General features: G+C 33.9%; 1 protein-coding gene across 3 annotated transcripts in view; it reads right to left on the bottom strand.

Annotated features, from left to right (window-relative positions):
- Eip75B (Ecdysone-induced protein 75B) overlaps positions 1-14,921 on the bottom strand; it is a 90,722-nt gene that overhangs the window by 32,270 nt on the left and 43,531 nt on the right. Inside the window, exon 1 of one of the 3 annotated variants that reach the window (XM_089698598.1) lies at positions 7,766-8,006. The exons of 1 other annotated variant lie outside the window; for it this stretch is intronic. In XM_089698598.1, the coding sequence (XP_089554724.1) occupies positions 7,766-7,877 (112 nt within the window). In that variant the 5' untranslated portion in view covers positions 7,878-8,006. Of the gene's footprint in view, positions 1-3,497; positions 3,559-7,765; positions 8,007-14,921 lie in introns of those variants that run through there. One more of the 3 variants, XM_089698600.1, reaches the window with a different exon arrangement.

Here is a 14,921-nt window from a genome sequence, read left to right as displayed (position 1 = left end):
AACGCCCTAGCTAGGTTAACTGCTTATTATTAATTGATACTCACAATATAATGCCGTCCGAAGACGTAATTATGAATGGAACGTGCATGCATTATAAATCACAATATTATGCATCACGTAACAGAATACAATTATGTATTTACAACCTACAACTGTGTTTTGTAGGGTCACAACTCCCACACATTTTTTTTAAAAAAACAAAAATATATTTATTAGTCATAACATGCTTAAAATACGTGAAATGACGAATAAGGAAAAATTCATTTATTACCGGGTCTTTTGACATTAAGATTTCTATGCAATTTTATTCAAATTGCATGCAAAATGGTCAGTCAAGTCTCTAAAGTTCTAGACAAGGCATGTAAGAATAATATCTCGAGGCCAGTACTTTTATTTCCTCAATATTGGATTACATTATCAATTACGAGAAAAAAAAATTAATGTTTAAGCAACATTCTATTTCTATTTTTAAATCGAGTTGGTGTCACTGTTTTAAATGTTATACGAATAAATTCAAGAAGGGGACATTGTTATTGAATATGAATTTATATGTATTCTAATTAAGTAAAGGCGTTTCTTAAGGATTGGTTTATGATATGAAATCAGTAACGATTCTTAGTAATAGATATTCTTTATAATGCAGTGTTAGAAGAATGCTCATCAATTCAGGACATGTCGCCCGATCCTATCGCCAGCCCGCACAGGATTGTTCTAGACTAGACCTATACAGTTACTTAACGGAACCTAACCGTTTCCGGGTTCACGCATTCGGTCACAATTGTTATTAATTTTAAGAAATTTTTGGCTTTCGTTCTACCTCCGTAGATGCAAGTCCAATTGACCTAGAGACAACAATATAATGTATATTGTGGTCGGAAGCGTACAGTTTCGGCAGCGATAGTCAAGTAATCAAGTTTATTGGGTGTAAGGGCGTGCGGGCGATGTGATGACTGGCGGACGCAAGAATTAGTTTCCGCGCCACAGTCAGCCGATACAGGGGAGTCGTGCACGCATCAGGCGGCCAACGACCGCGGGAACTTGTAACTACATCTGCGCCCTCCGAACTACAACAGCATAAGTGCCTTATTTAAACCGTACTTTTATAGCCTTATAGAATAACAGTCGCTGTCACCGAGCGCTTTGAACCTACATGACACGCATTCTTTACTGTGCTAATATGTCTTCCGCATAAAAATTTGCAATACCTATTACCAATAGTCATATTTTTCAATTATCAGTTATCACTAAATTATAGTATCAATGATCATACTAAACTTCTTTACTGATTAAGTTCATATTTATAGAAATTCTACGAAGATATTAATTATTAGGGTAAAAACTATAAATAGACATAAGATTCCAAAGCAAACATTTAACCTACTTCATCTTTTCATTCTCGATTAGGTCAACATAATTCCAATAATGTTTCTGTTTTTTAAATTATTTATTCGATAAATTGCCGAAAGGGAGATCAGAGAGACCAGGCATTAATTAATAGACTATAGAGCATTCGGGGAAGCGAGTGTGGAATTTCCTTGCGTTATGATATCCCGCGTCAACGCGCGCTGAAATTAGCGAGGGGACGATGGAAATGGAAAATCGCGATGCAGCGGAGCGGGGCGCGGGTGTGGGGGGCCCGGGCACTGGCGTGCAGTGGCCTATATGCAGTGCGACGACACGGCGCCCGGGAGCGATGCACTCTAAGTACATAGTCGCGTACTAGACTCACACTCAGTCACACACCTATTTTTTCTTCTGCAGTTGTAGGGCGACGTCAAGTCTCGCTTTACAATTTCTTGAAAGGAGCCCTCGAGCTGAGGAAGATTGAAACCGACGTTCCTTACATTTTAGATTGCACTTAAAAGATTGCGCTCTATATGTACATGTGGGTGATATGAAAGAAACAATACATCAAACGCGCGTCGAATTGTGATAAGCTGTCATCTTTGTATCGCACGATGTCTACGTCCTTTAAGATTGTCGCGATTTTTAGAACTATTATTTTTAGTTATAAACACATCTACGTTAGAGTTAGAAATCATAGAGCGCACCTTCTTAAAAATATACTTAAGAATAAAATAGACGTATCATAGTTTATAAGTTAATGCATTTCTAAGAATATATGGTCTAAATTTGGGTCAGCCAGGAAGCCACTCGGCTATATATCACAAAGGATATGCACGAAAGTGGAACGGATACCGGTGACCGGTGCAATATACAATGCAATATGCATAGTGCAATGGGGTGCGGTGACCGCGGAGGGCTGAGGTAACAGGTTCCGGTCTTAAACGGTTAATGGTGCTATTTTTATGCAGACTAGAAGGACAAGCGACAGGTATCTTCTAAGGTGACGAAAGAAAAGGGATAACGTATTCATATACAGAGGAGGGAAAACTAAAATAATAGATCAGTAAACTGCATCATGAGAAACGACACTATTCATCGAGAACCGTACAAATGTGGGTAAAAGTGATTGAAGTATGTAAATACTCCAATTTGTATTCAATCGATTCTGCACGTATAATGGCTTGTTATTTTTGTACGTAGTGAAAATGGAACATTAAACGTGTTTTTAAATAAATTTATCAATACCAATATAGCATATACAATTCTATAATATTGTATCTATGGTAATATCTATGAAATGTTATGATAATGGTAATATCTTTACAACAGGCTATGGCTGAAAAACAGCGGTGAAAGCACTGGCCTTTTGGTCATTGTTTTCTCCATATGCTGAGTCCATACCCTTTTCGTGGTGATCTTTTATTTTTTATCTGTAAGTATTTTTATTTTGTATGTATTTCTTGTTTTACCACGAATAAATGAATTCTATTCTATTCTATTCTATAATATGTGATATTCATTTAATTCATGTCTTGGCGTCGTAACCATGGTAACAAAAGTGCAAAGTTTGAAGCTAATAATTAAATTTAAACTTAACTAAATTCAAATCCTTAATATTGTGTAATAACTAATACACTACTAATTATAACCGTTGATGTAAATACTTTCAAATTAAAATGTAAATAAACAACAACAGGATTTAACGTCATTATATATAAAATAAACAACAACAGGATTTAACGTCATTACTTATATATAAAATAAACAACAACAAGATTTAACGTCATTATAGATAAAATTTTATGTAGGTATCACGAATTTCCTTTGTTTCAGTCTTATCACTTATCAGTCAAGTATGTTTAAGTATTTCTCAGAAATAATATCAAAAAATCATAAAACATATGAATATTGAACATTAATGTTTCACATTATATGTATATAGACATAGACTGTAAAAAAATATATGTATTGCATTTATGTGCAAAGAAGCAACATCGCACCGCGAATATTTTATTTGATAAAAAACGTGATACATTTGTTATCACGTATTATGAGCCAGAAGGCCAGAGTTCAATGACCGCAATTTCCAGAATTTTATCATACACGTGTTTGTTACGATCAGGTATTAATAGCATGCGTATGTTGCTTACCTGCTATCCTATCCGGTGGTAACATATCATCACTTTTCACTTCCATGTTGATAAAATGTTAAATTTAGGTTATAACCGGCGCGCGGCTCACGACAGTTTGGCGCGAAAGCTGTGACAAGCGCGGTAAAAGCGTGGGCGAGCAGGGCGCATGCGCTCCAGACCGCCAAACTAACCCCCTAACACCCACTTGCCTAGCTTCATTTATGATTAACTCTTTTCCATAGAATTCTGGAATGACGAACCGTAATCGTACCTTTTACAAGATCTGTTTTTCATAACTTACATGTTCATACCTTCTTCTAAATATTAAAAAAATGGGAGAGGTAGGTAGATATTTTTATGTGTAAATTTTGAGTATATTTTATTAGATGACAGATCAAATCACAAATGCCATTTTTGTATAAATTAAATATCACGATTGTAACACGTATTAAGTTTTTACTTTTTAATTAAACGTTTAGAAAATCGAATGACAATGTAAAAAGGTCATAGCAGCCAGTCAAATGAGTACAAATTGTAGATCAAAGATATAATGTTAAAAATCAAAGTTCACGAGGTGAGGTGGGAGAGAACGTGGTGTGAGGGAAGCGGAGGCATAGTAAGGGGCAGGGGTCAGCTGAGTTCACGGTCGCACCACCCTCCAACCCACAGCTGCACGAGCCAACTTGCTATTTTTAGTGTTCAGCTCGTAATTCAAATTATTAATTTAATGATTTATCGGAATTTTCACCTAAAACTTTATTAATTGTAGTAATTAGGTTGCTGCTATTTGTAAAAGTATAAAATATAAAAAGTTGTACATATTAATTATAAATTAAAATATAATTTGTTATAATATTGTAAGTACAAAATTTTAGAGAATATTATTGGTTTATTATAATCACGAAAATAGGTGTTTATGGTAAAATATTATTGTGAAAACCATAATTATATGTCTAGTGTCTACGACGTACAAGATAACAATATTATAGAACGTCTCCTGGGCCCTGGCGATGTCGATTTCAGCTAGCAGCGCCATCTAGTGGAACATCCATCGCAATCTACTCGACGGTAGGTGGCGCTGATATTAGTCCCTCGTCTCATTGGTAATAAAATATAGAATTACAACAAGTAAATTTGCAACTTCAAAGAATTTCTGTTAATACATAAAATTAAAAACTGTTATTAAAGCAATAGATCAATTAAAATAAAATTAATTATTATACAATAAATTAAAACATAGCAGCTTTCGGGATTGTTATTTCAAATCTGGTTGATAAGAAAACGAAATCTCTTCCATAAACCAATTTCCTTTACATAATGAAAAATATATTCAGCGAAGTGAAAAGGCATGGTATTGAGCTGGGGTCGATGACCTCTCTCCCTAACCTACTCTCGACGTATTTAGAGCACGTAGATTCCCGCTTACAATCAACACGGCTCACCACATCTGGGTCAACGCTGACTCAAGAAGACTTAATCATCAACTTCTACATAACATAAGCGTAACTATTGCGCAGTCGTCATACATCCCTCTAGTCAACGTCCTATTTTTACACTTAAAAGGAAAACTAGTATAGGTGCAATGAACTTTTAATGTATATTGTTTTATATATTCGTGTTAAAAACAATAAAAACAAGACTATAAAGCATATTCGTCCTAAAATCGACAATCGAAATTTCGTGTAGGTTTAAAGATCTCAGGTTACCCGGTTAAGAAGTAAGCATCGCACCAAAATGCTTATAAAACTAACTAGCAACAATAAGGTTAGTGGGACACTGAGTATTTATAAAATATAGAGTAATATTTTTTTTAAACAACATTATTGTACAATACTTTCAAGATACATAAGTTTACAAAGTTATTATATAATATATTTTTGAACAATATATGTCAGGTTTATAATTTATATATAACGAATTAAAGTCATTGAATCATCGACATTATCTTAACGTTCAAGTACCCAGTGAAAAAAAACAAATGAAAATAAGACTCTTAAACCTTTCGCAAATATTGTGATACTTTTGTAAAGTGTTGAATGTTGAAATTCAATGGTTTTTTCCGCTCAGTGTGCCTGGACGCGAGGTCCGCACGGCATGACGCGAGCGCAGATCAAATTGGGGTCAGGGCGGCGCGGCCGTCGACCCGCACTAGGGCTGCGAGAGCCGCACTTCGGCACTTATCATTGTGTTTTATTTTTAAATAATATTTGTGAATTTATTTTGTAGGATAATAATTAATTGGTATAAATATTAAATAATATTACTATTTAGTTATATAATTCGGATAAATATCAAGAGGTAAAAAAATTATGAAGAATTTAATTACAAACATTTTTAGAAAAGAGAATAAAACTTTTGTTGAATAATTCCAACAATCAATTACGTAAATTTGTATCTTAAGAGCATTTTGAAGAACCTATTTAATGACACCAAAATAAATGATGTTCCCTGTACTGCTAGGTAAGGCAACCCTATCACTCAGCCTCGCTGTCCCCCGCCCACCCCGCAGGTCCCCGCTCTATCCATGATACCCATTTACCCCATTTCCTCCCCAGCGTACCGGATTACGCATATTATGCCACACTTATTATCGTCTTTAACTTTTCCTAGACAGCTTTCGCTCGAGACAACAACCTGCACGATGGAACGTAAATAAATTATTGATATGTAATCACATTATCTTTATATACTTGCAAGTTCTATAATCTATTTATATTTCAAAATGAATATCCATAGATAAAATAAATAAAGCTTTTATGAAATTATCTGTACCATTAATATTATAACCGTGTATTAATTATAATGAAATTGAAGAAACTAAATATAATTTCATAATGTCGAGATATTGAAGTGACAATCTCACAAAATAGGGACGGATTTAGAATGACTTTAAACAGTTATTTGCGCGGGGTAAGAGGCGAGCGTGACCTAATTGCGAGCGGGTGAACGAACTCGAGGCCTTGATCGCAATACCGAGCGCGCCTGCCCGCGCTGCTAGCTTCGCGAGGCTACGTCATACCGACACTACCACATTGTTTCTTTACAAATCATGGCCGATTTATTGAAAGTTATAGATACTTCTTCAGTTATTTCAAGACTTATCAGATTATTTTCAGAAATATTTCAAAAATATGTAATTGAAATTCTACTTAAATTACTTTGTATACAAACATTCCAAATTAGTTTTCTGTATACTGGCAAAAAGTCAAAATTTCAAGTGGACAGCGAAATGAAGCAGTCAGGTTGTAAGACAGAGGCAGAATGTAAAGTCTAGAATTTGTATTCACAAATTTTGCCAAGTGACGTTCGCTTTTAAGAGAGAAAGAGACAGTGAAACCTAGTTAGCGGCTGCCGGTAAGAATATAGAGTAGTCGTTGCGAAATATGCGTTGTCGCTATTTGTATATGGGGTTTTGGCGTGCGAGAATGGGATGAATATATGCCTAAGTCACAGTGAAGATTATTATTAGAGTATCGGCGCTAGGTTATATTCTGAGGCGACCTAGATATCGCACGGGGCCGTTGACCGCGGGCCCTCGCGGTGCGCGCGGCCTCCAAAATAAAATGGCATTCGGCGATGGGCTCTACTTGCGAAATGTGAGTTGCAGCTCAATGCTGCTGCCTGCTGCCGAATGACAGCACGGGCTGGTCAATTTGCAAATAATGCAACAATGATTGACAAATTAATATTCGCAGCGGGTCAACAATTATCTTCAGTTGCATATTTTTATATGTATTACAATTGTAATCAATGTTGTATATTATTTATTATCATAACTAATCAATTTAATTACTAAGTTAAATAATATTGAGTTGTGTTAAGAGTAGATAAAAATAGTTTAAGTTGCATTAGTAAATATGCAGTTGAAAATTTTTATATATTTATTAGTTATTACCATATTTAAAAATAATTAATATTATCATATGGAGAGCGAAATTAAAAGGCAGGCTGTGATTAGCAAAGTCCAATATAGCTAGAAGGCCGAGGGCAACGAACTCTGCTTGACCCAGATTTGCGGCCCTCGCTCCATCCCCTCCCCCCGCTTACCGAAACGTCGTACCTTACGTACGTCTCGCGTCACATGAAAGTGAAAAGAACTTAATGCATCCTTAAGTATTTCTAGTACTTCGCATACAAAAGATAGAAGCGTCGAGGAAATTTAATTATGCACGGAGCGAAATTAAAAAAAACAAGTTTTAGATGACTGATTGATAAGAAGGATAGTGATCGTGAACGACAAAACAATAGATAAGATGTATGAACAGCTGATCGGTGGCGTCGCTCACCTGCAAGCACTCTGCCGAGCAGGACGTCGTTGTCATTGGGGGTCGGGTCAGCCGGGGTCGGCTCCAGGTGCTGCCGACGGCACTCAGTCACAGTCATGTCTGGGAGGCGCATGGGCCGGCGCGGTATGGGCGCGTGCGGCCGGCGGCGGCGTTAGCGCGAATGGCGCGAGTCTCGCTACGGCGCTCGCCGGCCGATACAGGGGCGCCCGTAGCACCTCTACGAACCGCCCGCCCCTACGAACTCCCCTTACTATTCTGGCTATATCGTTTGTTTGTTTGTACTTCTTTTTACAGAACTTGAATATTTAATTTTGTCCTCATATCGATATATATTCAAATCGTGATTATTTTTTTTTTGGGGTTGCTAACTTGCTAAATACATACTAGGTATTTATACATATATGACAAATATGTAATTAATAAATAATATGTTATAGGTGGTTTGGTTTTGCCTTTCCATTTAACAACCCTAATAATAAATTAAATTTTACCCCTATGTCTTTATAAAGCGTTACAAATAGTATCGGTCACTAATAATAAAATAAAGTTAAACATGTATCAATTCGATGCATTCATTCACTTGGATTTTTAATAACTAGAATCTGAAGGGAGGGCTTAAAATATTAATATCAGAAAATTACGAAAATGCTCAAAAGCTCTTTTTTTGGCCTACCTGCAAAAGAAATAACGTAAAATGTACTCTATGAAAATATTGTTTTAAACATTTTCAACATACATCGAGAGTACTAAAACAACTTACTACTTATTTCGGTCACAAGACAAATATGTTATTATCGCCTATATATTTTTTGGGACATAGAATCAAACGTACTTGAGTATGAATTGGGTCACGCTCACTCCGGCGTAAGTAACATACCCTCAAATCACTCCAGCGTTATAGAGGTACTAACGAGTTTATTGTTCACTATATTTTTGTATCCGGTGTATACAGATTCCTGTGAGCGTCCTATAATACTATAAGATCTCCCAAATCCCATAAATAATGGGCAAGTATGGAATTAACAATGCAGTATGGCATTATGGAATTAACAATGTAAGCTTGCAGCAAAAAACTTTAGGTGTTCTGTTCTTTTTACGATTAGCTATTCTAATACTTAATAAATATTTAATTATAATAAAATAAGAAAGTTTATCCAAAATCATCATAATTTTTATAGCAATATGACAGAAATGAGCGAATATTTAAAGAAAATTTCACACTTGTTTTTCATTGTGCACTATAATATCTTAAAATGTATAATCGAGAATTATATGCATACATATTAATTACTGTCTGTGTTTTAATTCATTCATTCGTGTTCTTACAGCTATTAAAACATTAATCCCCATCAAGTGTGCTTTAAGCCGCAAACAAAATTGGACTGACGAGTGACGTCACACGGCATTATTATCAAGCTGATATCGCGCCCAAAAAGTCAATCAGTAGCCGCTGCTCGAGATCGGAAGCGTCCAGTACAACCCACTGAACTGAAAACCTAAATCTAGAATTGGCGAATCGTTCGAACGAAGTCGCGTTTATAGGCCAAGGCGACTAATTTACCGCTAAGAGCTCGTTCAGCCGTAAATATGACATTTTTATTACCGCCGATAATTCTATGCAACGAACCATTAAGACTAGTGTGTTTTCAGTAGTGACGCACGTGTTGCTTAATGTTCGCTGAAGCTGGGCTGAACTCACGGACGTTATGCAATTTAAGCTCTGAGAATATAATTCCGTTCCCCATACAGTAATACATTAATTAGGTTTTTAATTTACTATATTACATTACGTTTTTTATGTAAGTAATAATGAATATCACCATACTTGGAATGTGTGATGTTACGGTTGTAGTAATGTCGTAGTAATAACCGTGACATTAATTTAAAATTATGGTTTAAACTCGTTACGTGTCGTTTAAATGTTCTTGTATCTCTTGATAATGAAAAAAAAATGTTAAATTTTGTTAAGTTTTGAAATTTTGTTATAGAACCAATATTGATAATGTTTTAAATGTAAAATATTAAGGAATTTATATAAATTGGTACGTATCGTATGCGTTTAATTACTAAACTAAACTTTTGATTTCAGGCACAGACTGAACACAAAATTTCATCCGGATCTATTTAGTCATGGGTAATAAAGTCAAGATTAAATTAATAATCTTTCGTATTTTCATTAATAAAGTGTAAATTTTATCACATATTTATTTAATTACATAATTTATTATGTTTATCTATAGATATGTACATTGTACAATGTACATCTTACTTTATACATATGTTCGTCTAAACCTTTTAAACAGTGAATTTATTATTTCGTCTATAGTATAAATTCAGTTCATGAATGATATGAAATAATTATTTATTTCAAATCTCATTAAAATATGTATTACAATTATAATAAACGATCATCATCACTCTTAAAGTGTAAAATATAGTGAGCGAACTTTTCCTTGAAAATCTTTCACGCTCTGATATAGGGTATGTGTGTAGTGTATATTTCACAGTTGGTCTAGATATAGACTTTTTAAAATCAAACTTAAATAAAAAGTGTTTTTTTATTTACTCTATAAAATCATTGTATCCTTTTGACGAGTAATAAAATATTAACTTTTATTAAAGTACTTAACTATATTTGGTAACTATATTAAGTATGTATTTGATATTTCTCTGATATTATGTTTATGTTCTCTTTATTCTGTACTCAACGTTGACTTAAAAGGCACGTATGTTACGTCAATCTAATACTCGCTCTATACTCTGTCCATTATATTATTTGCTTTTTGACAGCTTCACGCCTATGAAGGATTGTATTGTCTATGTTAAAATGTCATACAAATAATTATCGTTCTTCATGGACAGGTCCCGCCCACTTAGTGATGTCTACACAGAATTATTCAATGATGGGTCGATAGATTATAATAATCGATAGAAATACTCTGTAAAATATATCCGATGCAGAAAAACTATTATATTATGTTATATAATTTAAACGTAAAGACAACCAAATTGTAAGATAGAAACCAATAAATAATAAAATATTAGTTTAGTTTAGTTTTAACATACAATGCATAGATATGTGGTCTTATTATTACATATATCTTATTAGTACGTTTACGTTGTAATTATTATTTACGTACCTGATTCGATTTATGATAATATTTTTAATTTATAATTGAAATGGTATCACAATCGATAATCTTTTGAACATCACTTCTGGTATCACCCGTCGAGCTGTCAAAAAGCAATTCTTATAGTGGACAGACTATAACAATAGAACAAAAGTTAAAAGCTCTCTACATCCGAAACGTTATATAGAAGTAGTGATATGCAAAGCCTCAGGTCAGAGTTCGGGTTACGCTGAAGCCAGCATCAGGTCGCGCTGACGTCATTCGGGGTCGTTCACCTTTCACCCTCCACCCCCAATCGCCCTATATTCGAGCAGTAACACTCCGTATTGGAATTAATAACTATACTCTGGCAGGGACATTACGTTCAACCAACGACGTTCCACGTAACATTTAATAATGAAGTAAAATGGTTAGAAAGCTCGCGATGGAACAGACATAATCATAAATAACGTTTTTACAATTCAGTAGATGTGAAACTGATATCTTCTTATATATAAAAATGAATCGCAAAATGTGTTGGTAAGCGCATAACTCGAGAACGGCTGAACCGATTTAGATAATTCTTTTTTTATTATATTCCTTGAAGTACGAGAATGGTTCTTATGTAGAGAAAACGTAAATATGTACCACGGGCGAAGCCGGGGCGGACCGCTAGTTTCACATAAATATTAATTTTGTCCATATTGTGTTGCAAATTCTTAGAGAATATTGTAATATTCTCTAAGAATTTGCAACACAATACTGCGGGCTGTATAGCCCATAAGGTGTATGAAGTAAACTAAAGCAAATCTTCGTCATTTTGCAGTGAAAATAAATTTAAAGATACCTGTGATAGATTAATATTTTTATATTCCTCAACGTTGTATTTCGTTTCTTTTTCTTTCAAGATTTTTTATTGAAACAAAGCAGACGAGTTTAATGGGTCAACGACGCTCCAGACGGAGAATGTTATAACAATGCCATAGCAAGGCAATCTCGTCACAAGAAAGGATTTATTCGCTTTTAGGGTTCCGTTCCACAACGAACGGAACCATCAATATATCTGTAATATCATTTTATAAACCTACAATCAAATATACAGTTTATAACAAAATTTGCTTTATCTTGATTAGGAATTAGAAAAAAAATTAGGTGTTGTTTTTTCGTAACTTTGTCGACTTAAAAATAACTGTTGTTTTTTTGGGGTTGTAGTAAGAAATTGTTTAACGAAACATAATATAAAAGGACCAAGGTATAATAATTTAATTGTGTTCCTTTCTATTGAAGAAAATACTGAAATAAACCATTTGAATTCTAAATAAATATGATGTCATTGGTAAGGCAATAGTCAATACAAGTCGATCGTTACTTTTACTTTGAAAACGTAAACAAGGTTGTTATTGCAACGCGTAGTTGTCGGGTGACTGTCAATTAACTTGCAGCGACTAGGTTCTACTAGTTACCGTGAGGTTTTCGACCCCGGCGAGGAAAGTGGACCATAATGGCATAGCACTTTCATTTTCGCGTAACTCTCACCGACGCGAGTCGAGATCGAAAGTGTACTACTTTGGATACTGCGTGCGCGCAGCCCCACCACTTCGCCCCAACTTTCTTACGTCAATGTACGCTTTCTTCTGATAGAATCGCTTCGAGTGCCACTTGTGCAATTCGCTTTCTAATTGCATTGTAATCGCAGCGTGACAAACGTTATAAAATATTATTATGCGAACATCATAACGAGCTTTTTGACTTAATCACTATCTAGTTAAGCATTATTCTTCTCTGGGGCATGGGATTTAGTGCCATTGCTTTCACAATACAAAAGAAGTTTGATAAGGAATTTCATGAGAAATAATCAAATTGTTAGTAAACAGCGTCATCGTGGTATCAATACAATAATATGAAAGATTACTCATCCTGATTAGATACATAATTAAGATTAAAGAAAAATCACATGACACACATACTTTCTTATTTTCAGTGTCGTAGAGGTAGACGATTCTTATAACCGTGTTTTTTTAAATTGGCTCATACGATTATCATACTGATAATCTAAATCTTTGGCATATTCGTCATTGTTCAATAATGTTGTAACAACTCATAAATGAATACTATGTTTAAGATATTACTTATTTTCTAAGTCTCATGAATCATAGGATATTTCATCTTCTTTTATGAAATTAAATCGACAATCAGATGTTTTAAAATTCTAATATGGTGTAAATTGAGACGATCAAATTATTGTAGATTATGGGTTCTTCTTTATTCCTATATTGTAATTGTACAGATTCACACTTTACTCGTAGAACGCCCTCTGTATAATAAACTATACATACTAAGTCAAACTTATTCGAAGTACCTGTGCAAGTTCGCGTTAGAGCAGAAACTAGAAAGTAATAATACAGGGTGATGCTTAAATGCGTTTAATGCAAATGACAATTCTTGTTTTAATGAAGAGATAAAAAAATTGGGTTCAAACCCAGGTTGGTTGTATATGTTCCTAAAACTTCTTTACCAATGCAAATAATATTAATCTGCCGCTTGTTACAAAACATTCGTCTTTATATCCTCAGCGTAATAAACTAAAGTATTTCCCCTAAAATTATATGATAATCATGCTTAATAGCATAAGTCGTTAATTTTTTAATATATTTCAAAACGGCCTAATTAATTGGCTATTGCTGTTGATCTCAGTTTTAACAGTTATAAACCGATTAGTGTGTAATATGAACTATTGAAAATGAGCAATAAAGTAATGTGGTTTTGCATTCGATTTGAGTACACAATATAATCCAATTAAACCAACAAGGAAATTAACATACTCGTTAATTATTCACAGTTATTTCAATTCAGAATTAACTGAACTGAATTGAATGTAATATTATAAATTTATAAATATAAATTTATAAATATTACCTCAATATTATGTTTAAAAACGTAAGTTTTTAAATTAGGTCATACATTTACTTTTCAACGTTTTAAAACTCTCTCGCGTTGGTGATCATATCAAAGAAAATAAATGAAATAAAATGATAACATAATATTATGTAAATTGTAATATTGAACTATGTATATAGGCTCCGTCCCCTTGCTACTAACCCTTGAATGATGCTTTCTATGTAAATAGTTTCGGGGCTAATACCTATTGTCCCAGATGGCATGAATAAGCCCAATTTTAGGTCAACGACAAGCTCCATGTAGAATTTAGTTAAATTTTACAATTAACTTGATATAAAAAATAAAAATAAAATAAAAAATAAATTTTATTAGCATAGGTGCACATATAGTTAATTATATAAGAATTAATAAATTAAAGGTACTGCCTATAAGTGTTCATTAATTGAGTTGAAAAATCTTTCTCTCAACTAATAATCTATACTAATCTATACTAATATTATAAAGAGGAAAAGTTTGTAAGTATGTATGTAAGTATGTATGTATGTATGTATGGTTTTCACGCAAAAACTACTGGACCGATTTCAAAAATTCTTTCACCATTAGAAAGCTGCATCTTTACTGAGCAACATAGGCTATATTGCATTTTCAAAAAAATTAGAGATCCTTACCAAAAATGCAATAATGTAACCCAAGGTGTAAAAAAATCCTCAATAAAACTTTTGTCATCGCGTGCGCTGCGGAATCTATTGAAGATAGAACAAAAAAATGTTCTACAGTATTATAGAATGGATCAATATCTACAAGAAAGTCCGCGATACCATATGTCCATCTTCAGTAGTTATGTTACTACAACAACTTTTTTACGTTTTCAAAGTAAATAGAATTGCCGACAGTAATCAAACCATGTTATCCATACACATATATTAATCCTTATCCCATTAAATGATGTTTTATTATAGACTGTTTCAATACCAGCAAAATACTTTTTAAATGAAAAGAATTGGATATTCCATTCAAAAGATATAAACGAATTTAAAAGTGTCAATCCGTAGTCCAATCCAATCCAATACAAAGCCGTAGTGCGGGGGTCACGGAGGAATTCTACCAATATGCGTCTTGACGGAACACAGTGGGGTTTTGGTCGGTAG

The sequence above is a fragment of the Colias philodice genome, chromosome 9 (genome assembly GCF_061535455.1).
Source record: "Colias philodice isolate Cphi_HAF_F1 chromosome 9, ilColPhil1 Martin Lab GWU primary, whole genome shotgun sequence".
In the NCBI taxonomy this organism is placed as follows: Eukaryota; Metazoa; Arthropoda; class Insecta; order Lepidoptera; family Pieridae; genus Colias; species Colias philodice.
This window is presented reverse-complemented; position numbering and strand designations above follow the sequence as displayed.